We start from the raw sequence: 26,383 nt of genomic DNA, 5'->3' as shown, positions 1-26,383 counted from the left end.
ACTAAAGTCATAAACAATGCTACTTCCAGTAGCAATGTCAAAAAGCTCAAATTTTATGTGCTTATGCTTATATTATTATAATTCAATCTATTATTCTATAATATTTTAATCAATAATGTAAAGCAATATGATTAATTATTAAAATTATCAATCACAAAATAGGTAAATATGGCTAAAAGACAGTCTCTTGAATAAACAAAAAATTGTTACATTTATTCCTATTAGTTTAAATTGGATTTAGTCATTTTAGAGAATCAGTATTTGCAAGGTTAAGAAGGAAAAAGGAAGGAAAATTCTACGTGATAAATAATAAGTAAAATTATAAATCTCAAAATAGGTAAATGTATTAGGGTATTCTGGTATTATTACATATTTAAAGTATAAGTTATTATTTATGACAAGATTGGATACATTACTTTTGTTCTATTTAAAAAGCAAGCATGTAAATTGGTTGGTAGATTCATTTATAAAATATTAAAAAATCAAGAAAAGATATTTTCATTGTTTGGTTTTGTTTGTAAACAAAAATATACCATATCTCTGTTATATAAGACAAGGGGAACAATGGTGTCCCCCTTGAAATTTACTTAAATGCCACTCTGGCCACCTAATCAACCCAAAATGGCCAATTTCATGCATAAACTTGCCAAAACAAAAATATTAATCAAATCAAATTTAAACCCAATCAACTCATATAAGATTCAATCATATAAACTTGCCAATAAAAAAGATTCAATAAAAAAAAAATTCATAATCAAGAACTTACCAAACGTTAATACTACATACAATAACAAAAAAATTACACGACATAACATGCTTTCAAATCAATTTTACCATAACACAATCTCAGTTACAAACATTTTCATCACATGTCCCTTAATAGGGGATATCCCTTATTAATTTATTCATTATTTTTGTTTCTATTTTTAGAATGAGATCACTAACTTTTCATTATACATTTACTTTGATATAAAATAATAATTTTTCTTTTCATTTATGTCACACAATAATATTATTGCTCATACTTTGTCTTTAAGAAACGTCCCACATGAAATTTCGTATACACTAGGAGCATGTTCTCTTTGGTATAAAATAGCTGAATTGAATTGAACTGAACTAAATAGTGATATGTGAGAGTAAAAGTATTATCTAGAGCTAAATTAAATTGAACTGAACTGAACTGAATTGATAAGTTGGGAAAACAGGTCCTAGTTCAGTCAAAAACTCCCTAGTCCCTACACTTTTCCTCCACTGACACAGGCGAACTTGAATCTAAATTTCGTATTACATTTCGTATACACCATATCAGTCAAAAACTCCATACATTTTTCGTTTCACTCACACAAGCCAATTCGAATCTGAAATTTCGTATTCTCTCTCCTCTACCTCGTGCTCGAATTGCAGAAGCTCGTTCCAGGTTCTTCTTTTGTTCCTTGGATTAATCTACTTGTTCAGACGATTTTTGTTATTGTTGCGAATTTTGGTGTCAATTTACGATTTTTAGATCTACTTCATTTGATTATTCATACCATTGTTTGTTTTTATGCTGTTGTTATTGTTTGTTTCATGAATTCAACCTGTTTTTTCTTTATCTCAGATACTTGGTTATTTCATGTTTTTATGATTCGAATTTCTGGGTAAAACTTGTTAATTCATGTTTGTTTGTTTCATGGAACTAAATGGTAACTAAATCTATGATAGCTCAGAGACGGGCCTGTGGGTTCTGATTCGGAAACAATCAAGAATTTGACAATATTGGTTGAAGTAACGATGACAGAGGTACGTCCTTTTAGTTCTTGCAGTTTGATTATTTTTTTTGTGTGCTATGTTCTTTGAGATTTTGGCTTTTCTACTTGACTACCATTTCGGGTTTCTTCATACCAAAAATTTATCTATATTGGAATATTGGGCAGTATTGGGTGAGCCAGGGCATGAAATGGTGTGACTTTTGCAAAATATTCATAACGGACAATCCCACGACGATTAGGAATCATGAACTAGGGACGCGTCACAAGGAAAATGTAACCAAGCGTCTTGCTGATATGCGCACAGAGAAGGCTGCAAAGGAGAAGCAAGAAAAAGAAGCTGCGCGTACCTTGCAGCAAATTGAAGCTGTAAAAATTCTCACCTTACCACTACTGCAGTTTACTATTATAGTCTCTTTTTGATTAAATATAGTGCCCTTTGGATGTCTACGGCAGAAAGCTATACGCAGCTATCAGAAAGATATAGCATCTCAAGAGACCAAGCAGTCGCAAGCCCCTGCTGATTTTCGACCTGGTGACACAGGTACTGCTTAGTGGTAATATCATGATAATGATAGTATCTGTCACTTTCTAATTCTTTCCTGTTTTTGATCTTTTTATTTCCAACTGTTTGTGAGGTGGGGTAAAGGAGTGTGCATCATCTTGCTTTGCCATCATTTTAATACTTATTAAGATATATGTATTTTTGGATAAGTAATAAAGGTTGAAACTAGAAAGACTCTTAGGGGGAGACACCCACATGTAAAAGGGCTGCTAAGGACAGAAAAGCTCATGCTCGCAAGCTATCTTCAAGTAGTTTATCTACATAATCACGAAGAGCAAGTGGCGTCCTCAAGCTAAAACTTGGCTTCACCTACACAAAATGCCTCACATATTGGGACTTGAAATCTCGATGAGGAAAAGCAATGCCCGCAAAAACCCAATGCTTTTTTTTTCTAAGTGCACCATTGAACCACCAATGGGACCATTTTCTAGACCTCAACAAACCAAATTTTTTGTCCTTCTTATCCTTGCAACAAGAACATCCTTAACAGACGAAAGTAAGGACATAGCTTATCCCAAACAAAGCCAATTATAAGTGCCAAAGAGACAAAACCCGTGGACAAGATGGTCAAAGGTAAACAACATATTCTTCCTTTTGAAGGCACAGAGTGCAATGACTTTGACGAAAAAGTCCTTTTGCTTAAGAATATCTTTGGTTGGGGTCTTCCCTTTGACTGTCACCTAAGTACAATAGGAAGCCTTAGGAGGAAGTTTTGTCTACTAAATATCAACAACATGAAAGAGATTTTCCTGTAAGGAAGTTGCAGAAGTTTGTAGTTGAATAGATATGTAGGACACTTTATTTGGAAGATTTAAGAAGAAAGAAGAAAATTAGATGAGTAGAAGTTTAATTTGTAATGTTGATGCTATTAAATACCCACTCTCCAGTCTAATTGAGACCTCATGTTACTCAAAAAATGCTAAAAGAAGATCACAATTTCCTAGTGTCCAACCTTAGTTTTAAAAAGCGTTAGGCGACTTCAGGCGCAAGGGAAATCGCCTTAGAAGTCCAAGGCGAGGTGACCTACGATATTTGATTGATAACAATAGAAAATTACATTTTCGAGTGACTTGGTCACACTTCCAAACTAACCACTAAAATAAACTCTTCGATATATTCTTTATACCTTCTTCTCTCCCTAATCTCCTCTATTTATAGTGTATTTGCTTTACTCCCCAAGCTAAAATATTAACTAGTGTATATTACTACTAAGATACCCATGCCCCCTTGGTTAGTCTACTAGAGACTACCCCCTCACATTCCATCTTTTCATATCCGTTTTATTTATCTTAAAGCCTACCTTTTTAAAGGCATGAAAGGGCTTGTGGTCCTTTGATTGCCTTGTAGACACATAAGAAAAATTAGAGGGACAATTGGTTGTGGGTTAGGGTACCCACATCCATTAGGCGTCTTCGAGGCCTTTTTACAATTGTCTAATCTGTATGTCAGTGTGTTTGGCGCCTCATTAGGCCATTGCTTATTAGCCGCTTCGGTCATCATATATATTTGAATGGAAGCAAAAGCCTCTCGGAAATTTCCTCTTCCCCAACCGTACTCCAATTTGGTAGTTTCCACCGCGTGTCCAGGCAGCCGTCGGATTTGATGGCAAACTTAAAAAGCCACCTGGAAACGCTTTACGAATCCTTTCAACAAACCCTACTCTACATAAGAGAGATAGGTCAGAACCTATTGTCTGGCTCCCCTACTTCGATTTTTTTGAAGAGATTCTTCTTGGGACAGTTAATCCTCTTGTACTCTAAAGGTGTCTTTTGATGTTTCGATTTGTTTAGCTTGGCTACTTTTTGTCTGATAAGATATGATTATTTCTTCTTGTTAGGAGAGTGGGATACCAAGTGTGTTCTCTACTCCTAGCGTGCAAAAACTGCAGAGAAGAAGTCATGCACACGGGTCCCACTTGTTCTTGTCGCGTGACCCCCTTTCTTACAATGCTTGAGAGGCTAAAAATGAGTCGTGCAAGGGTCAACATTGGGACTTCTAGCATGCCACCCACCATGGACAATCTTTCAATATGGTGAACGATGCTCCTCCTTTCCTTTGGGTCTGATGAGGGACTTCGTGGAGGGAAGTACATCTTTGCGTCGCTGGCATCCATACGCAATATGGAGGTGGAGCAAGCCAATCTCTTCCTGATGTTGATAAGCCTTTTGTTCCTAAGCACAAGAAGAAAGCTGATGAGTCTCATGGCGCTTCCGTCAAGGATGCTAAGAAAGCCTAAGCTTGGTTGACACATTGCAGAAGAAAAAACTGATGGAATGTTAACATTTTTTTAGTAATACGAACATTGAATGTGAGGCTATGGCATGTGTTGAGAAGCATGTCATCCCGAAGGCTCAGACGATGGAGATGGTATCGTGTGCCCATGTCCCTTTATGTAGGGATTTAAATACTCTAAGGGGAATTTCATGAATCATATTCATAAGCACTTAAACAGGATCACATGCATATACAATCAAGAATTACATAATAATTTATGAAGCGTGATTTCCACAAAGCTTGTTATAATCCAGATCAACACTTCACCAATGCTAGTTGGAAGGAAGAAATGTTTCTTCTTTTCTTGGAGAATAACGTGGCCCTTTTTGAGAGAATAGGAGAGAGAAGAATATTGAGAGATCTTGTATATTTTCCTTGTGATTACTTAACTAATATACAAATGTATTTAGGTTAGGCAATCCCTTTTCTCTCTCTCTTTGCCGGCCACCCAAGAGCCCTTTATGGGCTTTAGGTTTTTCTTTTGTTGATCCAAATCTTATGCGTGCCTTATAGGATCCATTTAATTGGACTTCGGGTTTATAATTTACTAACACAAAGTTCTATAACATTCTCTAGCAAGACGTATAAACAACCCAATTTAATGAACTTATTATCTCCATAATACAATCCATACTATATTTAGTAATTGCATTAAAGTCGAGGACATAATTCCTTCAATCTCCTACTTGTCCGAGACGAGTGTGCAATATTCAAATTCCTTAAGTATCTCAGGGTCCAATTTGATAGTATGACCATATATCTATGTCATTCATACTAGTCTTCAAAGTAATCCTTGAAATTCGAGTTTGAATTGACAAACAAATGATCATCATATAATCCATTTGAGCACGGCTATGCATTTTTCAATTTTCACTCTCCAAGGGGCCAAGACACCCATCCCATCTCATATAGTAGGACTTTTCAATCTTGTGGCAACCAAAACTCCCACTCAACTTTTAGCACAACCCGAATGCGGTCTTTACGTTGTAACAAGTTTTTCTAAACCTATTACAATCTAAAGCCACTCTAACATTTGCTTCAAGCCTATAGCCCTAACGTGACACTCATGCTTGGGTTGAGATAGTGGTTTAATTAGCGGATCAGCCACATTCTCATCCGTGTGAACTTTGCAGAATCACTCCTGTCAACTATCTCTCGAATGAGGTGAAACTTCCTCATTACATGTTTGGACTTGTTATGTGATCTCGGTTCCTTTGCTTGCGCAATAGCACCATTGTTGGCACAGAACAAATCAATCCCTTCCAGAGCACTAGGTATGTAACCATCTCCGTCAAGAACTTCTTTATCCAAACTGCTTCCTTAGCTTATTCAAGGCACTGCTAAATATTGCTACAGTGCTTTTGCTTTGAGCTCTTCGAGCTCACTGCTCCTCCATTTAGACGAAGGACCTACCCTGACTGAGAGCGGTAATCATCTCTGTCGGTTTGGAAGCCTGCATCAGTATAACCTTCAACAACCAACTCACTTTGTCCTCCATAGACTAAGAACAAACCTTAAGTATTCCTCAAGTACTTAAGGATGTTCTTAGCTGCAGTCCAATGTGCTTCTCCTGGATTTGCTTGGAACCTGGTATACATGCTCAAGGCATATGATCCTATAGTCGAAGCATAAGGGATGCTACTCATTCGCTTTAACTCATCAGGCTACACTGACTCTTGCTAAGCAATATGCCATGTGACGTGAGAACGAATCCTCTCTTCGAGTTTGCATGTTGAACCTTGCACGAACTTTATCAATATAAGTTTCTTGACTTAGTCCAATCATCCTTCAAGACCTATCTCTATGGAGTTTAATTCCTAATATGTACTAAGCTTCTCCAAGGTCATTCATAGAGAAACAACTTTTCAACCATTCCTTGACTGACTTAAGCATTGGTATGTCATTTTCCATGAGTATTATGTCATCTACATACAAAACCAAGAAAACTAAGCTGCTCCCACTAAACTTCTTGTAAACACAAGACTTTTCTTCGCTTTTGAAAAAACCAAATTGTTCAACTGCCTCATCAACCTGAAGATTCCAGCTCCGAGATGCCTGCTTCAATCCATAAATGGATCTCTGAAGCTTGCAAACCCTTTTAGGATTTTCTAGATCCTCAAAACCCTCAAGTTGTGTCATGTACACATCCTCATATAAGAACCCATTCAAGAATGTAGTTTTGACATCCATTTGCCAAATTTTGTAATCATAAAATGCATCTAAAAGTATCCGAATTGACTTAAGCAATGCTACTCGAGAAAAGTCGACGAGGGTACAAACCTTATTCTCATACATGGAGTCTAACTCGGATTTCATAGCTTCAAGTTATTTCTAGAGTCTAGGCTCGTCAAAGCTTGTTTGTAGGTAGTAGGTTCTGAATTCTCCAAAATCATAATTTTAGAGTTTTAGGAAATTAACCAACCTTTTGTTTGGAATCCTTGGTCTACTTGAAGACTCTTCAAACTTCTTAAAGATTTTCGTTTAAATTAGATTCAAGTGGGACGGTAGGAGGTTCACGCGTTGAATACGACATCTCCTGAACTTTACTTTCGTCTTGTCGGGCCGTTTCTGACATGGTGTGACCCATGTCCAGTTGTTGCTCATCTCGAATTTTTTCTAGTATTATTTTACTCCTACTTGTCTTTCTAGAAACAAATTCCTTTTCACTAAAGACACCATCACGAGCAACAAACACTTTGTTCTCTTGACAGTTATAAAAGTAATAACCCATTGTCTCTTTTGGGTATCCCACAAAGAGACATTTATCTGACTTGGGTGCAAGTTTGTCTAATAGTAACCGCTTTACATAGACCTCACATCCCCAAATCTTAAGAAAAGATAAGTTTGGAGTTTTTCCATTCCATAACTCATATAAAGTCTTTTCTACAACCTTTGACAGACTTCTATTTAGTGTGTGTGTAGCTGTTTCAAAAGCATTCCCAAAAAGAAATCGGAAGATCGACAACACTCATCATTGATCGAACCATATCCAGTAAGGTTCGATTCCTCCTTACAGATACACCATTTAACTGCGATGTTCCTGGTGGAGTCAATTGTGAAAGAATTCCACAATCCTTGAAATGATCATCAAATTCTTGGCTCAAATACTCGCCACCACGATCGGATCGCAATGCTTTTATTGTCTTACCAAGTTGATTATGTATTTCACTTTGGAATTGTTTGAATTTGTCAAAAGATTCCGACTTATGTTTCATTAAGTAGACATATCTATATCTACTCAAAAGGTAATGAAGTAATTAAACCCTCCCCTTGCCTTTGTGCTCATAGGACCACAAACATCTGTATGTATGAGGCCCAAGAGGTCGCTGGCCTTTTCACCCTTTCTAGTAAACGGTGGTTTTGTTATCTTACCCATTAAGATGATTCACATACATCAAATAATTTGAAATCAAATGATGGAAAAATACCATCCTTTTGTAACTTTTGGATACGCTATTGGTTTATATGACCCATTTGACAATGCCAAATGTAGGTTAAGTGAATCATTTGATTTTTGTTTCGTGTGATCTATGTTATAGAATTGTATAAATCTATCAAGCACATATAAACCATTCATCAATTTAGCACTAGCATAGAACATATTGTTGTAGATTTGTAGGAAATGGAACAACACTTGTTCTTAATTTCAAAACAAAACCCTTCAGAATCCGAAACAGAAACAAAATTTATGTTCTTAGTTATCAAAGGAACAAAATAACAATTATTAAGTTCTAAAACCAAGTCAGATGGCAAATTATAGCTTCTTATGGCAAGTGCAAACTATAGCTTCTTATGGCAAGTGCAGCAACCCGTGCTCCATTTCCAACGTGCAGCTCTACCTCGCCCTTTGCCAGCTTCGTACTTCTTTTTAGTCTATGCACATCATTAACTATGTGAGAACCACAATCAATATCCAATACCCATAAAGAAGTAGAAGTTAAATGGATTTCTATAACAAATATACCTAAAGTGGAAGCTCCAGACTTCTTTTCCTCAATGTGAGAACCACAATCGGTATCCAATACTCATATAGAAGTAGAAGTCAAATTGATTTTTATAACAAATATACCTAAAGTGGAAGCTCCAGACTTCTTTTCCTCATATAGAGGTCAGCTCCTCTTCCAGTGTCCTATCTTGTGACAATGGAAGCACTTGCTTTCCGCGGCGACCTTTGGCTTTGCGGTTGGCTTGGGTTTTTCAGCAACAACGACAACTTGCTTGCCTTTGTCCTTCTTTTCTGCCCATTTCTTCTTGAAACCCTTTCCCTTCTGAACCATCGAAACCTCTTTCTTTGGTTCCTTAGGGATGTTCCTCTCAGAATTGACCAACAACTCATGCAGCTCTTGCAAAGTCTTTTCAGACTCATTCATGTTGAATGTCATTCTGAACTGATTGAAATTGTGAGACAATGAATGGAAAATGTTGTCAGTAGCCAACTCAGCCCTATAAGGGAATTCAAGTTGTTTCATGTTTTCAAAAAGATCCATCATGGCGAAAACATGGGGCCAACAGCTTGACCAACTTCATTTGACATTCTAGTATCTCCGTATTGGTCTCATACTGCTCAACTCGAGCTGAGTCTGGAACATGGCCCGCAGCTCTTGCATAATGGTATAGCAGCCATGGAGACGAACCTCCAAAAGAGGTTTGAAACCAAGGATGCCTATACCATTATGCAAGAGTCGCGGGCCATGTTCCAGACTCATCTCGAGTTGAGCACTATGAGACTAACAAGGAGATACTGGAATGTCACATGAAGCTGGTCAAACTATTGGGCCCATGTTTTCGCCATGATGGGTCTTTTTGAAAACATGGAACGACTTGGGTTCCCTTATAGGGCTGAGTTGGCCACTGACATTATTTTCTATTCATTGCCTCACAATTTCAATCACTTCAGGATGACCCTCAACATGAATGAGTCTGAAAAGACTTTGCAAGAGCTGCATGAGTTGTTGGTCAATGCTAAGAGGAACATCCCTAAGGAACCAAAGAAAAATGTTTTGATGGTTAAGAAGGGAAAGGGTTTTAAGAAGAAATGGGCAGGGAAGAAGGACAAAGGCAAGCAAGTTGCCGTTGTTGCTGAAAAACCTAAGCCTACCGCCAAGCCAAAGGTCGCCGCAGAAAACAATACTTGGATCAAAAGAAGTCTGGGGCTTCCACTTCAGGTATATTTGTTATAGAAATCCATTTAACTTCTACTTCTTTATGGGTATTGGATATTGATTGTGGTTCTCACATAGTTAATGATGTGCATAGACTAAAAAGAAGTACGAAGCTGGCAAAGGGCGAGGTAGAGCCGCGCGTTGGAAGTGGAGGACGGGTTGTTGCACTTGCCATAGGAAGCTATAGTTTGCATTTGCCATCTAGAACTCAATAATTGTTATTTTGTTCCTTCTATAACTAAGAACATAATTTATGTTTCTGTTTTGGATTATGACGGGTTTTGTTTTGAAATTAAGAAAAGTGTTGTTCTATTTCCTAGAAATTTACAATAATATGTTCTATGCTAGTGTTATATGTGCTTGATAGGTCAGTACAACTCTATAACATAGATAGCAAGACACAAAAATCAAATGATTCAAACCTAACCTACATTTGGCATTGTCGAATGGGGCATATAAACCAAAAGCATATCCAAAACTTACATAATTCTCAGTATACCGAACCACCACTTATATGCTCCTCTATATTGTTTTGTTCTTTTTTTTTTGCTGACTTTGTACAGAGCTCCAAGATTGGGGTGTTATCTCTCATGGAGACCATTGTCGGTAGTGGCCACAAAGCTGAGCTAGACAACCTTAAGGCCCAGGCCGTTTGAGGGAGGGTCTACAGGGTAGGTCAAAATCATCGGAGAGTACGATCTTAGAGCTTGACTACCAAGGTTGCTGCATTAGAGGAGGAAATCCGAAACTTGACTGGTGAGAGGAACAAATCTATCACGGAGAAGAATAGTGCTCTATGTGATGTGCGCCAACTTGACCAGTGTTTGAGAGATAAGATCCAGGAGCTCAAGGAGGTCAAGGAGAACATGCACACAGCTCAGACAGAGAAGTCAGATGCTGTTGCCAAGTTGGAGCAATCGAAAAAGGCGACTTCTGAGGCGCAGGAGGCATGGGCTGCTTCTGAGAATCAAGCAGAGGAGTTACGCCAATTGGTGGAGAAAAATGCAAAGGAGGCGCAATATTTGACTGAAAAACTCCAGATTGCAGATAAAGCACTTGAAGATAAAACCAAGTCCCATAAGACTCAGTTAGGGGAACAAGCCAAAGCCCATGAGTCTCAACTGTGGGAGTTAAGGGCCTCACTATATAAGGAGGAGAAGAAGGTTGCCATTTCTTTGGCAGTCGACGAAGTTAAGGGGAAGTAGGCATGCTTCCCCTTCGACTGGCTCCCAGTGGACCTGGCCAGAGTGGAGAAGAAGTACAATGGCCCTCCTCCTGAAGAAGAGCTCTCTATTTTACCCAACTTGCTGAGTTGGAGGCTCAAGGGGAGTCGACAACCAAAAAGGTAGACCCTTTTGCATAGGAATTGGGTAGCTATCTGATCAATCTCCTCATTCTTCTTCTGGGTCTTGCCATCATGTTTGACAGTTGGCTCGGTATTTTGCTGCGTATGTCAATGCTTTATTCTTCATCTTTTGTCTGGCGTCCTCTAGTACATTGTATTTTCTTTTGTAGCTCTTCTTTATGTAATTAGGTGTTTGATTTCCGTACATTGATTGTTAGGTACTCGCCACGTCAGTAGTAGTTTGTGATAGGTTTGGTCTGCCTTGGAGACCTACTAGACCTTGTAATTTCACTCTGAATGAAATGAAATTTCACTTTGTCTTCCATGTTTATCTTCATTTGTCTCTTAGTATATTACCCCTTCTTGAATCTTACCCTCAGTCCACATACTTGGAGAGTGTGGAGTTTGACCACTTATCTTGTTTATGCTGCCTGGCTTTGCCAAGGCAGAGTTGACATTGCACCAAGTGTCTGTCTGGCTTTGCTTGGCTAATACTTGGATTTGGCTACTGGACAGTTTTCAACCAACATCTGTGATTGCTGCTAAGCCCTTGTTTTGGGAGTTTCCCAGCTGCTGATTGACCAACACCGAGAAATGAGTTGTGGAGAAAAAGAATCGAAACCTACTTCCACCATTTGCAAGGAAAACCCATTCTTTCCGGACATGAAAACAGGAAATCCCAAGAGAGATGATCATATGTCTTATTTAGATCAAATGTTTAGCAGGTCCTAGTTCTTTTTTCCCTTTTCTTTGGGGGGGGGGGGTGAGGGGGATACCAGTCATACCAGTGAGAAAAATTTGTCATCCTAGCCACTGATTGCCAAATGATAATTATTGGCACAGGTCGTTCCATTCCCCTTTAATAGCTAAGCTGAACTCTTAGTTGTTGAACCCAGTCAATAACCAGCGCTGTGAACCGTAGATAATAGTTCTGCTTTTCGGTCTGTTGTTTTGAGATCATTTCTTCCTCTAAATGCATGAGCTAGACAATTTGTTGTCCCTGTGAAGGGAGTGATTATATGGATACACTAAAGGACACTCATAAACATTGATTTATCAAATATAGAAGAGTACACAATTTGGATTAGGGTGCATGTGATGGTTAAGTGGAAAGTATAATCTGTTTGAAAAATATTGGAGGCTTAAATCAGTTCACAAAGTTTATAACTGGTTTGGGAGAATTCTTTGCATTGAATTTTTGTATGGGTAGATTTTCTTGAGGAAGAGAGTTACATTTCACAAGCAGCTTTAGATATGAAAATAGGTAAATAGGGTTGATTTCCCCTCGTTTGAAAAATCAAAATAAGTAGATTGGAGTTGCACAACCAAACACACTAGGGACCTACATTACTCAGACTCTTCATTTTACCTCAAGTTGTTGGTTCCTCGAAAGTCAGACATAAGCAGGACAGATGGCCACTATATATTGGTCCAAAATTATGAAATAATTTCAGAAAAATAGCCGAGTCCGACATGAGTACCTGAGTCCACTAACATAGCTAGGTTTTAGGTCGATTGTCGGAATAGCTCTAGGCCATGGCTAAGTGGCCAAGCGGTCGCAATCTCGAGTAGCTGTGTTTCACTTTCAACCACAATTCTTAGGGGGTTAGAGTGTATTCTTGAAAACTCTCCCTTCAACAATTTGGGTAATAGTATTATTATTCTTGGTGTAATCCTTCCATGAAGGATTTTCTTTCAATGTTTGAGATTGATTTGTGAAGAAACTGTGAATATGGATGGATCGAAACCATCTAGTTTAGCTTTTTAGTCTTTAAATTATGTAGGGAATTGTTGGATGAATTGATAGGACACCAACTCTTTACAATTTTTTTATTAATAGAAAATTGAATATATTAATGATCAAACTTGTACATAATAGGAAAACTGACAAGTGTAAATCTCAAGATATTACATCCAATAAAAATAAAGTATTAATTATGGTTATATAATATTTTATTTTACAAAATGACATGGATAACTGCTATTAAATGAGGAAAAAGTGCAAGGAGCCTGTCGATTCATTATTCTTTATTGAAATTAACCATTTCCTTATGTAGGATGGAGGAGGATTGTACACCCTTTGATCTAGTAAGGAAGGCTCCTAGGCCTGCTCCAAGAAATAGGATAGTAATAGGCTTGTTGAATATAGCTTAATGCAATTCGTCTGCCATCATCCCATCTTGAAAGGGGAGATAAGTAAGCAGGTATTGAAGTGTTATTCCTGAAACATTGTATGTTTGTAGCACATAGGGACACTTTCTCAGGCCTGCATGAATTCATGTTTTTTCTTTTTCTTTTCTCTTTGGGCAGATCATAATGTTACTATTTTCAGAAATATATGTCTGTAAGCTCTCACATATTACAGCCTAGAGTTTATGAAGCCACCAAATCTTGATTAAATACAAACATTACAACACAATAAACACAACAATTTTCTACCTAGCCTCTTGTGTGCAGCTTATACTTGTGTGGCTGTCTATTTTGCTTCAGTATCTATTGTAAGTTTGCATTGCTTACAAAACTCTTCTGGGTTGGTGGCAGCTTGGGAATACGACAGCTCTTCGGGGTACTATTATGATGAAAATAGTGGCATTCAGTATGATCCAAAGTCTGGTTTCTACTATTCTGGTGATCTAGGTAAAGGATTGCGTGAACTCTTTTTTTTGTTTGTTGTTGAAGCTGATTCAATTATTTTTCTAGCCAACTCTGTACACCCTTGTTTCTTTTCACTTGTTATTGTGAACCAGGTAAGTGGGTGACACAGGAGGAGGCATTTGCAGCTGCTAAGAACTCTGGCTCCAAAGAAAAGTTCCCTTTGAGCAGGCCATTGTTAGCTTCTACATCAGGTCAACGTACTGAGAAGAAAAATGGTGCAAATTTGCGAAGTGGGGGTGCACCTGGGCCTGTTGTTTCGGGGTCTTTGAATCCCACAAGATCAATAAAAGGTGCTTCTTCATCACTTGCTGTTGGAAAGAAGAAGAAGCCGTACGATAAGCCAAAGGCTGTACCTGCTGGAGAATCAGATGCACTGAAAGCAAGGGAGGCGGCCAGGAAGAGAGTGGAAGAGAGAGAGAAGAGCTTGCTTGGGCTCTATGGAAATTGATGTTAACAAAGTAGAAACAGAAGCTGTTTCCTCTTGACGACAAACATCACTTCAGATTTTGAACCTGTGACGGAGATTTTCTGATATCAAGTTTTAGTTGGCAAAAGGTAATTTGCTCCTTTGTCTTCTCTTTATTATCTCCATCATTGGCACTGACCTCGCAATATAATCGTCATGTTACTGTATAGTTTGTAAACCATCTCTTTGAATGTATTGCATTTGTTGATCTATGTCTGGAAGCTCACTTGAAGTCTTTGTTTGGTATTTCACTCAAGAGCTGGATAAGATTTGCTTTGCTACTTGCTACAAAAAAAAAAAAAATTGATGGACCTGGTTGTAATATCTAATCCTTTATAGAATTCTTTGAGTTTGGCTCGACTTCTGCAAGGGAAAACTTCAACCTTCATTCGAAAAGAAAAAAAAACTAAGCAATACAATTTTTTGGAAATCACATAATAAAACATTACTAACAGGTTAACACAAATAAACTCAATTAATGATGGGTTAGTCTAACATGACACATTCAGCTTTTTTTTCCTTTTTCGAAAATACTCTTAGCTTTACGTCACCGAGTGTATAAAACTACGCGTCTCATAGTGAAACGCTAAAATGGCATCTCACAAAAATTTGGTCCCAGAGTTAAGTTTAAGTGTATCAAAATAAAATCATTTGGTACTAAAATGTAATCTTGGTATCAAATTAAAATTTGACTTAGCTTTGGTACCAAAGATTTTTTAGAGGTGATCATGGGCCGGGCCGGGGCCAAAAAAGTTTGCCCATTGGTCGGGCCGGGCATTATTTTTTGGTGATAATAGGATCCAACTACATAGATTTCTTTAACGTTTTACAATTCAAAATCAAATGTTGCACACAATAACTAGGGGGACGGGTGGGAAAATCCTAGCTACACTTCATTTCAAATCCATGGTCCTAAAAGCTTTGCCAAAGCATTCGTCGTTTGTTGAGCTGTCGACCACAATGCTTAGTCAGAACTTTCGGGTTTTGTCTTGCGCCACTACCTGCATTCGTTGTTTGTTGAGTTGTCGACCATGTGTTTCGATCCATTAGAGTTATAAAATAACTCTACAAGGTAGAGTTTGAGCAATATCAACCATTAGATAAAAAATCAATGACTCATATATTCTCTTTTCAAAATCTCCCTTATTTCATATCATCAAAATCCACCCTTAAATCTTTTCCTTCCACGAATATATTTTTTTAAGGTAAGGAGAATTCCCTTGCAAGGAAGGGGGAAAATTGGGGATCCTTCTTGCAAGGGGTGACACTCAAAACCCACCCCCCCCCCCCTATCATAGGAGTGGAAAGAGGGCCTTACAACCACTAGGCCAACCTTAATCCTCTTCCCTTCCACCAATATGAACCCTTGATTTTTAAATATATGGCTCAGATACAACTCTACCTTGTAGAGTCTCACTAAAACTCTAGAGGATTCGAACTCTGTCGACCACAATGCTTAGTTAGAACTTCCGGGTCTCTCTTGCGCCATTACCTGCAGGTGTTGATCATTTTAGCAAGTTGTTAGAGTATTCTTTTTATGAAATGAGATCCATCGCGACTTTACAATCCTACTTCTTGGTGTTGACAAGCCTCCACAATGTATAAATTATAATGCTTCAAGGATGGCTAAAAAAGCCTCCATAATGTATAAATTATAATGCTTCAAGGATGGCTGAAATCTCAGCTTCAAGAGGGTCATTGGTATAAAGTTATAAACTCTTTTACCCCACCCTAGCACCCACTTTCCCTCAATATTTCTCAACACTCCCCCAAGGCCCACAACATCATATAAACTAGTAACAGACGCGTCCACGTGGATCATAAGACAGTCTAAGCTACAAGAGGTTTGTTACGGCCTGCAAAGCTATACTTTCTTGCATTTCCACGACTTTAAAGCTAATGACTTTGGTGTGCGTTGGGTCCTTGTTATTGAAAATATAGTTGTTTCTGTCTTTTCATATCTCATGGCATATATATGGGAAGATACTTTTCCATTGGAGCCTGCGGAACAAGGAAATGCTACAAGTTCTCTTTAAACCAAGTCAAATAATGCAAAATTGGGACTATTGGGGTATTCGACATATCTCAAATAGCACTAGTCTTAGGGAATCCACGAATTATGTGGTCGGAGTCCTTATCTAGGACAAACCGGGTCTTGGATAATGCGCCTAATTGACAAAATGACTCTTTGGGATTGCGTCATGCCATAAGAGCCACATAAAAGACTTCATCTTTGGTTCCATGTCTCCTTTCCAAATCCAATGAAGATCGTTCTTTTACTGACCCTAAAGTTGGGTCTGGGAGAGAAGAGGTCATCCAAAGCATTGGGTAAAGGAGAGAGAAGACGCAAATGCGGTAAAGGATGAATGAGGAGAGAAGGAGAGAGATGATGCCCAAGCCCCAAGTCCCTTGTAATGATGCTAGACAGTCCCCTGATCTCCAGCTATGGACAACGATTTTGTACCCACCTACGAATAAATCATATGGTCGGATAACTAGTCATTGCGCTAAATGTTGATCGTATCCCCTTTGCCTAAACTCCGGGAGCTATTATTGCCTGTAGGTATGTGGCCAATACTTTTCCAAACAACGAAACCATTGCTAAATTGGATGACATGACTATCGTGTATATATTTTGAGATGATACAATCCTGGGCTAAGTTTTTGGTGGCTTTAGGGCATCTTCCACCCTAACTTGGCCATGCGAACCTTATTCATAAAGGATTTATTCCTACTTCCCAGCCGTCCTTGAATCTTCGAGAGGAAGGTTGTGTTCTCGGTTAACTATTGCAAATTTTTCCTGTTCTCCTCTCCCCATTAAACAATACTGCAGATTTGATCGGGGTTCTTAGAGTTTTCATTAGCAGGTAGGTGGCTTGCATATAGTATGTTAGGATGGTCGAAAGAGTGGAATTAACTAGGCATAAATGACTTATTTTAGACAAATATTTGGTTTCTCACTTCGCTAGTCTAGCCCTAACTTGATCAACAACAAGTTAAATTTAGGTTATAGAGAATCTTTTATGAGAGATAGAGAGTAAGTAGGTGCTTAGGTTTTCATTATCACAAACCATAAGGGTGTCAAACAAGTTCTTTGTTCCTCCGTGGTGTTTTGGGAAAAGATCAATTTGCTTTTAGATTCACTAATATTCTGACTTCAGGAGGCACAAAATTTCTCAAAAACCTGGATCAGATTATATATGCTTTTTTCTACTATGATCTTACCAACCTTTTCTATACATCTAAACCTCTTCGACTTTGCTTAATTGAGATCCTTATTTATTAAAAAAATAATTAACAAAAATGAAAAAAAGAAACTTTACAAATTCTAGTTTATATGAAGGAGGTAGTACGAGAAATAGGAAGAATGCATGGAAATTTGATAGTTTTTTTTTTGACGGGATGGAAATTTGATAGTTAAGAACAACTAGATGTTTTCCTAAACTGAACTTCTATACATCGCCCAGCATTTACTTAAAATCGCCTAAAAAATAGTTGTAATTACCTTTATAACCTCTCTCTCTTTCTTCCTTATATCATCACCACCCACCACTACCACCACCACCCACCTCCTCACAGACTGCCGCAACCACCACCCCACCTCCGATCCTGCCACGACTTGCAGACCCTTAACTCTGAGTTCTCTCTCTCCTTCATCGCCGGCCACTCCTACTGTGCGTTGTACTCGGAATTTCGACAGCCTCGCAGGTCCACCACTCCCGACGACCTGAGACCAAGACCGACTTCGTCGACTCACAAACGATCTCAGTGTAATTTTTTTAGGCTTGGGCGAACGTCCGCGATGGACGTTCGCCCCGTGGCCGGAACGTCTGGCCTGGACGTTCCGGCCATGGGTGGAACGTCCACCGCGGACGATCGACCCATGGCCGGAACGTCCAGGCCAAACGCCCCGGCCATGGGGCGAACGTCCACCGCGGACGTTCGCCCAAGCCTAAAAAAATTTCGCAAATCGTTTGTGGGTGATGGTGGTGGTTGGCGGAAGTAGGTGACGGCAGTAGAGGGACACAGGTGATGGCGGTGGAGGGTCACAGGTGACAGTGTAGAGGTAGGGGTGGTGGTGGGGGTGGTTGGTGGTGTGTAAAAGAGGAAAGGGTAAAATAGTCCGAAAAAATAGATTTGTGGCGATTTTAAGTAATTTTGGGGCGATAATTAACAAACCCCTTTCCTAAAGTCCTTTACTTTCTAAACTCTCACTCTTTACTCCTTATCACCTTTCTCCCATATCAACTCAACCAGCAACTCGCCAATAAGACCTCCAACACCATCATTCAGGGACCACTAGTAGGATGAATGCTTATTGTTTCGGTCATTAAGTGCCCTATTGCGGCGGTTTTGGCCGCGCAAGAATTAAGGGGGCAGCAATAGGTAATTAATATATTGTTGCGGTTTTAAACCGCAACAATATGCTATAATTAATAATAAAAAAAATAAGAATATTCCCGCAGAATATTTTGGGATAACCGTATCAATATGTATTTTTTTAATATTAAAAATACAGGTATATTGTAGCGGTTTCTTCCCAAAACCACAGCAATATACATGGCAGGTATTTTTTTTTTCATTACTCAAGGCGTAAATTTGTGATAGTTATAATACACTTATAATATAAACATTTTTAAATCCAAGGAGACTATTGCAGTACAATAACAACACAAAAGTACCTGTCAAAAAAGAAATAACATAGAAGTAATCAACCCAAACTACTATATATTCAATAAAAATAATATTTTACAAACCCTAATTACAAAATATAAAAAAATGAAAAAAGATTAACAAGGAAAAATAAAAAAAAAACGAAAAAGAAAAAAATTGACTCGAACGCTCGCATTACAGAGAATTAACAAAAAATTAAAAATTAAAAATTAAAGAAAAAAGGGAAAATATCTAGATCTTGAAACTCGAACGACGAATGCCGGTGGCTTCGCTTGGCGGCTTCGTCGGCATCGCTTCGTTCACTTCGAAGATTGACGGGAGATCTAGAGAACGAAAATCAAAACAAAAACGAAAACAAAAAAACGAAAATCAAAAACAAAAACGAAAATCAAAAACAAAAACGAAAAAAAAAAACGAAAAAAAACGAAAAAATAGATCTGGAGATCCGGAGAACGAAAATTAAAAAAAAAAAAGACGAAAATAAAAAAGACAACCGAAACATAGAAACGAAAAAAATGAAAATATAGATCTGGAGAACGAAATTCAAAAACGAAAATAAAAAACAAAAACGAAAAAAAAAATTAAACAAATCTGGAGAACGACATTACGAAAAAAAACTTGTTGCTCGTGGCGAAGATGGAGAACGACGAAGATGGACGGTGGAAACGACTAACGAACGGTGGAAATGAACGAGAGATAGAGAGGAGGAAGCGTCGGTGAGAGGAGAGAGGAGGAAGCACCGGTGAGAGGTGAGAGGAGAGAGGTGAGGGTGAGAGAGGAGAGAGGAGATAGATGAAAATGGTGTGTGAGAGAGAGGTGAGAGGGGAGAGAGAGAGAGAGAGGTGAGAGGAGAGAGAGTGTATATGGGATAAAACGACTGAGAGAGAGATGTGTAAAGGGTGAGAAAACCCTAAATGGCTGAAAGAGTGAGATGGGTAGAAGTGAGAGAAGCGGTTTATTAAATTTTAAAGGCTATTGCTGCGGTTTTTTCAAAGAACCGCAACAATATATTAAAATAATGTTTTTTTAATATTCTTTTATTATATTGCTGCGGTTCTTGCCGGAAATCGCAACAATATATATCCTCGTCAAAGGGTCAAAATTTTTCATAAAATATTTGTTGATACCATATTGCTGCGTTTTTTGGCCGAAACCTCAGCAATATGATTATTTATAATTTTCTTTTACGTGGCATATTGCTGCGTATGGGCAAAATTGCAACAATATGACCGCAGCAATAAGCAATTATTCTACTAGTGAGCCTATCTTGGTTTTTGTTTGAAACATACATGTAGGAAAGGGCAATTGAAAGAAATGTATGCAACCATAGTAAATTGTAGGCTTTTTTTTAATAACTATGCCTTAAAAACATTATGACTAATTTGATAATTAAATGAAATCACCGTCCTCTTGTCTTTACTTCGAAAAAATCCGCATTAATTAAAACTTGAATTACAACCTAGGGACGGTAGATCCAAACTATTACAGCATAGAGACATTACATTCAAACGATAAACATAAAATAATCTATTGCTAAACTGAGCTCTCTTGCTCTTATCACTAGTAGAAAAAACCTTAAATAACACGACCAAACAGAGCCGATTCTCTAAAAACCGGATCAGTAAGTTGGTTTTTTTTAGCGCATTTTTTTTGGGCCATGAGCTAATCCGGTTTTATGGATAATCAGATTAGTTTACAAAACTGATTCGGTTCTCCTCAAAATCGCATCAGCTTATGGGCCAACAAGGTTAAGCCCAACATTCTCCTATATAGAACACGCAGCAAAAACTTCTTATCTCTTCATTTAACCCTAACGACCTAACCCTTCATTTTTCCTTTCCCTCCTCACATTTCTCCCTCCTCTCTCCTCCATGACATGCACGCTAAATGATTTCATAATAAGATTTAGGAGACCAACCAAACACAAAGGGAAGATGATTAGGAAGCACAAGAGTGACTCAAAGGATTCAATCCACCGATCAACCGAGTCTGCTTCAAAAAAGGCTTTCCAAGAGTGATTTTTCTCTCTTCCCCACTTCCATGTCCCGAGTTTGACTCCTCCTTAGGGATGCTCAACCGTAATAGCTCGCCTCTACCACATTTTGATGACCCTCATCATGACTTGCACAAAATCTCGCCCGCCACTACTAAATCGACCAAGTCCAATCTAGAAGTCAAAAAAGACTTTGTTAAGGTTGTAAAGGGACTAGGTTAAAGGTGTGGATGATAATTTAGGAATGTGGTGCAAAAAGGGTAAGCGGAGTACAAACTAGGGATAAAAACTCCCTCAAGCTAGTCCTAACACCAATCTCAAACCAAAATCTCACACATAACCTTGATTTTCACTTTTTGAACTTTTTCATTTTTCTCATCAATTTGCTCTCTCTTTCTTTTCTTTCAATAGAAATCCAAATGAAACAATAAGAGCTTTCTTTCTTTCTTTTATTTTTTTTTTGCCTTTCCTTTCTCGTAATTTTCTTCAATTTTTGCAATCATACATGCATATTAACTCACTTTCAACCAGACTTAGTATCAAAACAACACACTAGACATGCAATCCACTTTGGGGAAAGTTTGACCATGACTTACTATGAGGTTTAAGCAAAAATAGGATAGAAAGGCTCAGATGGGTTGAGAAGCGGATAATTATGCTGGTATTAAAGCTTTTTGGCTTTTGAGCTCCTATTTCTAGCAAAAAGAAACGTCCTAAATCATTCTTATATAGGCTCAGTCTTATGCAATCTTGAGGAGCTAAAATGCAAATCACAAGTTAGGGTGATCAATGGTGAGGGTTGCAAATGAGTCTTACGAGGTTATTGGCCCTCCTTCAGGGTTCATTGCACAAGGGGTAAGGCAATCCAATCAACCAACTCGCCTAATTTCAAAGACTCTACCAAAAGTTATCATTCTCAAGAATAACTTAAAGTCACAATAAGACTTTTAGCCACAAATCATGCATGCAACCAAGCTATCCTAAATGCAGAAAAATAAAAAATAAAAAAATAAAAAAAGAAAAGAAAAAGAATAAAAGAAAAATGTTTTCTTTTATGTGAATTTTTTTTAATGCAAAGCAAGGCTACCAAAAACAAACTACCAAAAATAAGCTGTACAAAGATGAAATCGAAGAAACAGGGGTGGGGGCTTAAGACCAAGAAGATATGACCAATCACCGACCTATACCTAAAATCGATAGAACCCTACATCACTAACCACCTATGACCCCAAACTCCCAAAAACGTAGGCATACATGCAAGGCCCCCAAGCTTAAGCGAAACACCGAGCTCGAAGTTGCAAAAGGAGGGAGAGGGAGGGGGGGTTCATGAATAACATCTAGTAGTTCCCACCATCACCCCTATCGAGACGGGGGTTAGGAGGGAAGTACGTACCTGAGTACCTGTCATCAGAGAAGTAAGACGAGTATAGGGGGTAGGGGTGCGAATGAGGCTCCTCAAATGGCCCTTCACGAGGGTCGAAAGTAGGAGGGTAGTAGGGATGGTTTGGGAAAGGTGGCTCACGTTCGGAGTAGACATTGGCGAGATGAGTTTGCCAATCCACCATCGACAAAAAATGGTCAAGGTCGATGCGGATACCGGCAAGGGTAGCAGTGATCGTACGGTGATTGGCCTCTTGAGAGGCATGCATCTAGACGATGACCGTCATGACGGAGGCCATATCAAAATAATGGGAGGAGGAAGGTTCGGCCACCTCACTCACAGGAATGCGGTGGTCGGACCTCGGAACCCTCGGAGCCCGTGGTACCCTCTCTATAGTGGTGGACTGAATTAGGTCATATCAGAGCAGTCCTGAGGGTCGATAGGGGTAGGGAACCCGCCAACGGTTTTCACAGTCAACTAGGGAGGGAGAGGAAGGGTGCAAATGAATTCATTGTTCATGTAACAATAGGGTCTCCTCAATGGTAGTGTCAAGAAGCATGGAGGATTCTTTCACCTTTTCCATGTCTAAGCTAAGGGCTTCGATAAGAGAAGCACACAACTCATCCTCTGTGTGAACCACACTCGCGGCATCCTCTATCTCATCCTCCACTGGATTTACTCGGCATATTCTCTCCATCATAGGCCTCTTTAAAGTCTTAGAGAACTCAAATACAACCCGCTCATTGGCTTCCTTGATGAGTGATATTTATATCACTCTAAATCCCTTATTTATCCCTATATCTAACCTTTCTTTTGTATTTTACCCTCTTTTTTTCTTATTTTTTTGCTTAAATTGCACCTTTTTTCTGTTTTACTAGTTCTTTTTAGATATGTCTTTGTTTTACTTTTCAAGTTACTTTTTACATTGTTTTCTTGGTTCTTTGTAGGTCAAATTAAAATATACTTATAATTCCACCTATAAAAGCCAAAGGAATGCAAAAATGTGGAGTAATCATGAATGATAAAGGGACGGAGGCAAATAGGAGTTGAAGAAGCAAAGTTCACAACATTGCCCACATTGAACGACCATATCTTCCATACCATAGATCATTTTTGTAGTGATTCAAATTGGAGATTAAAATTTGGCTCGTTATCTTTCCAACGATTGGTCGCATGCTTGATTTGCATTAAAAACGAGAAAGTTATGGCCATTTGAAGTTGAGCTGTTTGTCCAGTTTTCTTAGGAGCGCCTGCTCCTTGTTATTTGGAGCTCTCGCTCCCTCTTTGCTCCAACTTTCTGCCTTGCCCAGTTACCATAGGAGCACCCAGTCCTATTTATAAAGGAGCGTCTGCTCCTTTCAAATTTTTCGGACAGCCCTGTTTTTTTCCGTGACTCTTTAATGATGTAATAGTTGGTCAAACCATAGGGCGGTCACAACATAGGTGAACTTGTGGTGCCCACAGAAAGGCGGTCACAACATAGGTGACACTTTCGGTGTCCAATCATTAACCAGAAGGGTGGCCACAACAAAGGTGACACTTGCGGTACCCACATGATACTGCCAAGAACCTTGCATAAACATTTCATATCCCGCACACCATAAAAACATTGCATAAACATTTCATATCCCGCACACCATAAAAACATTGCATAAACATTTCATAAAAGCATTATATGAAACATAGTTGGAAAGGGAGTGTGGTTGCTAGCAGTAGACGTTACCTGGATTTTCGCTTAACCACCTTGATAGCCGGGAGAGGCTTGGAATATCCTTTATCTTATTTAATCTAATCAAGAATAGTTTTATTAGTGAAAGTTTTATTATTTAGCTTTTAATCCTAAATATTAGTTGAAGCTTATTAAGGTCATAGCGTTCATTATTACGTCATAAAGGTCTCATTAAAGGTCATCATTAACTTAGTCGTTAATAACTTCTTAAGGTGACTCTTTAAACAACTAAATAAGTGAAATCGCTCCTTTGGTTAAAGTTTTAAAATTATCGAAACATTACACTTAAGGTTATATTATCACATAACTTATAGCCATTTGAAAATATATTAATGTAGGAGTTCATAGCTAATCATTAATTAGTCGTCCATTATCAAAATTAATTAAGTTTAAAGCTATAATAGAGCCATTAATATTATTCTACTTCCTCCGTTTTTTTTTAGATGTTACACTTTCTATTTTAGGAAGTTTTAAATTAGATGTTACACTTTTATTTTGGGTAATAACTTCTCTCTATCTCTCTCCTATCACATGTTTACATGGGACCCTCTTGTTTTTCATTCTCTCTATCTCTCTCCTCTCCAAAAATCACCTAGGAGTCCGTGATTTGAAAAGTGTAACATCTAATAAAAAACGGAGGAAGTAATATTATTTAATCTCATAAAACTAGTAAGTCAAGCTATCTTGTTATTATAACTGAACTTTTAGTGAAGCAATAATAACTTAGACTCATATTATAAATACCAAGCTTATTGGATTTTAATTAGTTTGAAACAACTCAACTTTATTTAGTAATCATGAAATATAGCCCAATCATATTTTTTAGGAAATCAAATTAAGTGGTTTAATTTAAACTAACTAAATTAGTCATAAACATAACAAGTCCAATCATAAAAAAAATTCAGATTATAAACACTTGAGTTTAGTCCAAAGGTATTCTCCAAGGCCCAAACTAAAATAATTAACAAAGGATTTAAACTTGGGCTTGAATTCAAACTTAGGAAATCAGAATTTGTTTAATAAAAAGAGAAGAATGTCGTTACCTCTGCTTCTTAGAGTAGGGACGACGGTGCTGTGGCAGGGGGACGACTCCGGCGAAAGGCAGCGATGGCGCGACGATGCGGCATTCAGCGACGGTGGCGGACGGAGGTCGTCGGTGGTGTGCGCACAGCTAGGCGCGACAGAGAGGAGCGACGAGAGAGAAGAGTGCGAGGAAGAGAGAGAACGTGAGGTGCAAGCGCGGCGGAGCTCCGATGAGTCGCGCAGGTGGCCGGCGAGTGACGGCCGAGGCAGGGGGAGGGCGCGCGACTGAGCGCAACCGTGGTGGTGATGGTGGAAGGTCCGAAACATAGAAGAGATAGAGAAAATTGCGGTTTTCTTTTTGGGTTCCTTTGGTCACATTTTTCGACGAAGTTTTAACTGAAATTGTGGTGTTGGAAAGGTGGTTCGTAGGTGGTGGTGAAGTAAGAAGTGAGAGGAGGAAGTTTGTAGAATTGGTGTGTTCTTGGTGATGGATTTCATGGCCATTTATAGACTTATAGTGGGTTTATGAACACTAATTCAGTAGTTGGGAGGAAGAAGATTGGAGTAAATATTTCTGAATTTTGACTTGAGGAAGCTAAGAAGATGGATTAGTGACAGATTTTTGGGCAGAGGAAAAGAATGGAGGGTGGTGGCATGTTTGCCAAGTTCCCATGGAAGAGTGAGGAAGGAGGCAAAGTTATGGAGGTGGTTGAAGCTTTTACTCATTTTATTTTTGCAATCCAAAAATCAGAAAATTGCTCCATTCTCCATCAATCTCTAGTGGCTTTGTAGATGTTTTGTGAAATGCGAATATTTTTTTGTTTAATGAATTCACAACAAAACTAACATTCTTGATTAATTCATGAAATCGAAAAATATAAATTAACGTCACATAGATATAAACATTTTTAAGTTGGTAAACTTTATGTTGATATTCTATAATCGTTAAACTATATTTAGCGAAACTATTAAAATAAAATATAGTTTTAACTACTTATTATAATTAATTATATACTTAAACACGTTTAAGTTTTTAGGATATTACACAACATAAGCAATCAAATTCCTCAATATGGTTTTAACCTGTTCTTTATTGTTGATCAGAAAAGTCCAAGTAACCCTTGAATTATCATCTAATGCAGTCAAGAAATATCTCCCACCTGTAACTGCTTGCACCCTATATGGCCTCCAAAGGTCAATATGAACAAGACCAAATATATTTTCAACAATAGATGTACTAATGGGAAAAGGGAGTCTATGGCGTTTTGCAACACAACAATTATCACAAAAGATTTCATTTAAACCTCTGCATTCACATTGAGAAATATGTTTTAGTTTAGACAAAAGATGTATGTCCCAACCTATGATGCA

General features: G+C 38.3%; 1 protein-coding gene and 1 long non-coding RNA gene across 3 annotated transcripts; one reads left to right on the top strand and one right to left on the bottom strand.

Annotated features, from left to right (window-relative positions):
* Positions 1-1,232: 1,232 nt before the first annotated feature.
* Positions 1,233-14,572, top strand: LOC104906751 (zinc finger protein ZOP1). Of its 2 annotated transcripts, none has more exons than XM_010695549.4 (6): positions 1,233-1,417; positions 1,707-1,779; positions 1,914-2,114; positions 2,202-2,289; positions 13,633-13,728; positions 13,839-14,572. In XM_010695549.4, exons 2-6 carry the CDS (start codon positions 1,771-1,773, stop codon positions 14,192-14,194), a joined length of 750 nt encoding a protein of 249 aa, XP_010693851.2. In that variant the 5' UTR covers positions 1,233-1,417; positions 1,707-1,770; the 3' UTR covers positions 14,195-14,572. The 2 variants fall into 2 exon arrangements, with proteins under 2 accessions (XP_010693851.2, XP_010693852.2); XM_010695550.4 differs by having other exon boundaries at positions 1,234-1,417; positions 1,702-1,779.
* A 4,351-nt stretch (positions 14,573-18,923) lies between these two features.
* Positions 18,924-25,829, bottom strand: LOC125496083 (uncharacterized). Its single transcript, XR_007272771.2, has 3 exons — positions 25,033-25,829; positions 23,984-24,048; positions 18,924-19,209 (listed from the first exon to the last, which is right to left on the bottom strand). It is a non-coding gene; the product is annotated as an uncharacterized LOC125496083 (long non-coding RNA).
* Positions 25,830-26,383: the final 554 nt, after the last annotated feature.

This window comes from Beta vulgaris, chromosome 3 (genome assembly GCF_026745355.1).
Source record: "Beta vulgaris subsp. vulgaris cultivar EL10 chromosome 3, EL10.2, whole genome shotgun sequence".
Classification (NCBI taxonomy): domain Eukaryota; kingdom Viridiplantae; phylum Streptophyta; class Magnoliopsida; order Caryophyllales; family Amaranthaceae; genus Beta; species Beta vulgaris.
The sequence above is the reverse complement of the archived record's forward strand: the minus strand, read 5'-3'. Positions and strand labels throughout refer to the sequence as shown.

What these genes read in the sequence shown, in the direction of transcription:
- LOC104906751 (XM_010695549.4), top strand. An exon ending in CCTTGCAGCAAATTGAAGCT is followed by an intron (nt 2,115 to 2,201) that starts GTAAAAATTCTC and finishes TGTCTACGGCAG; the next exon opens with AAAGCTATACGCAGCTATCA. An exon ending in CTACTATTCTGGTGATCTAG is followed by an intron (nt 13,729 to 13,838) that starts GTAAAGGATTGC and finishes ATTGTGAACCAG; the next exon opens with GTAAGTGGGTGACACAGGAG.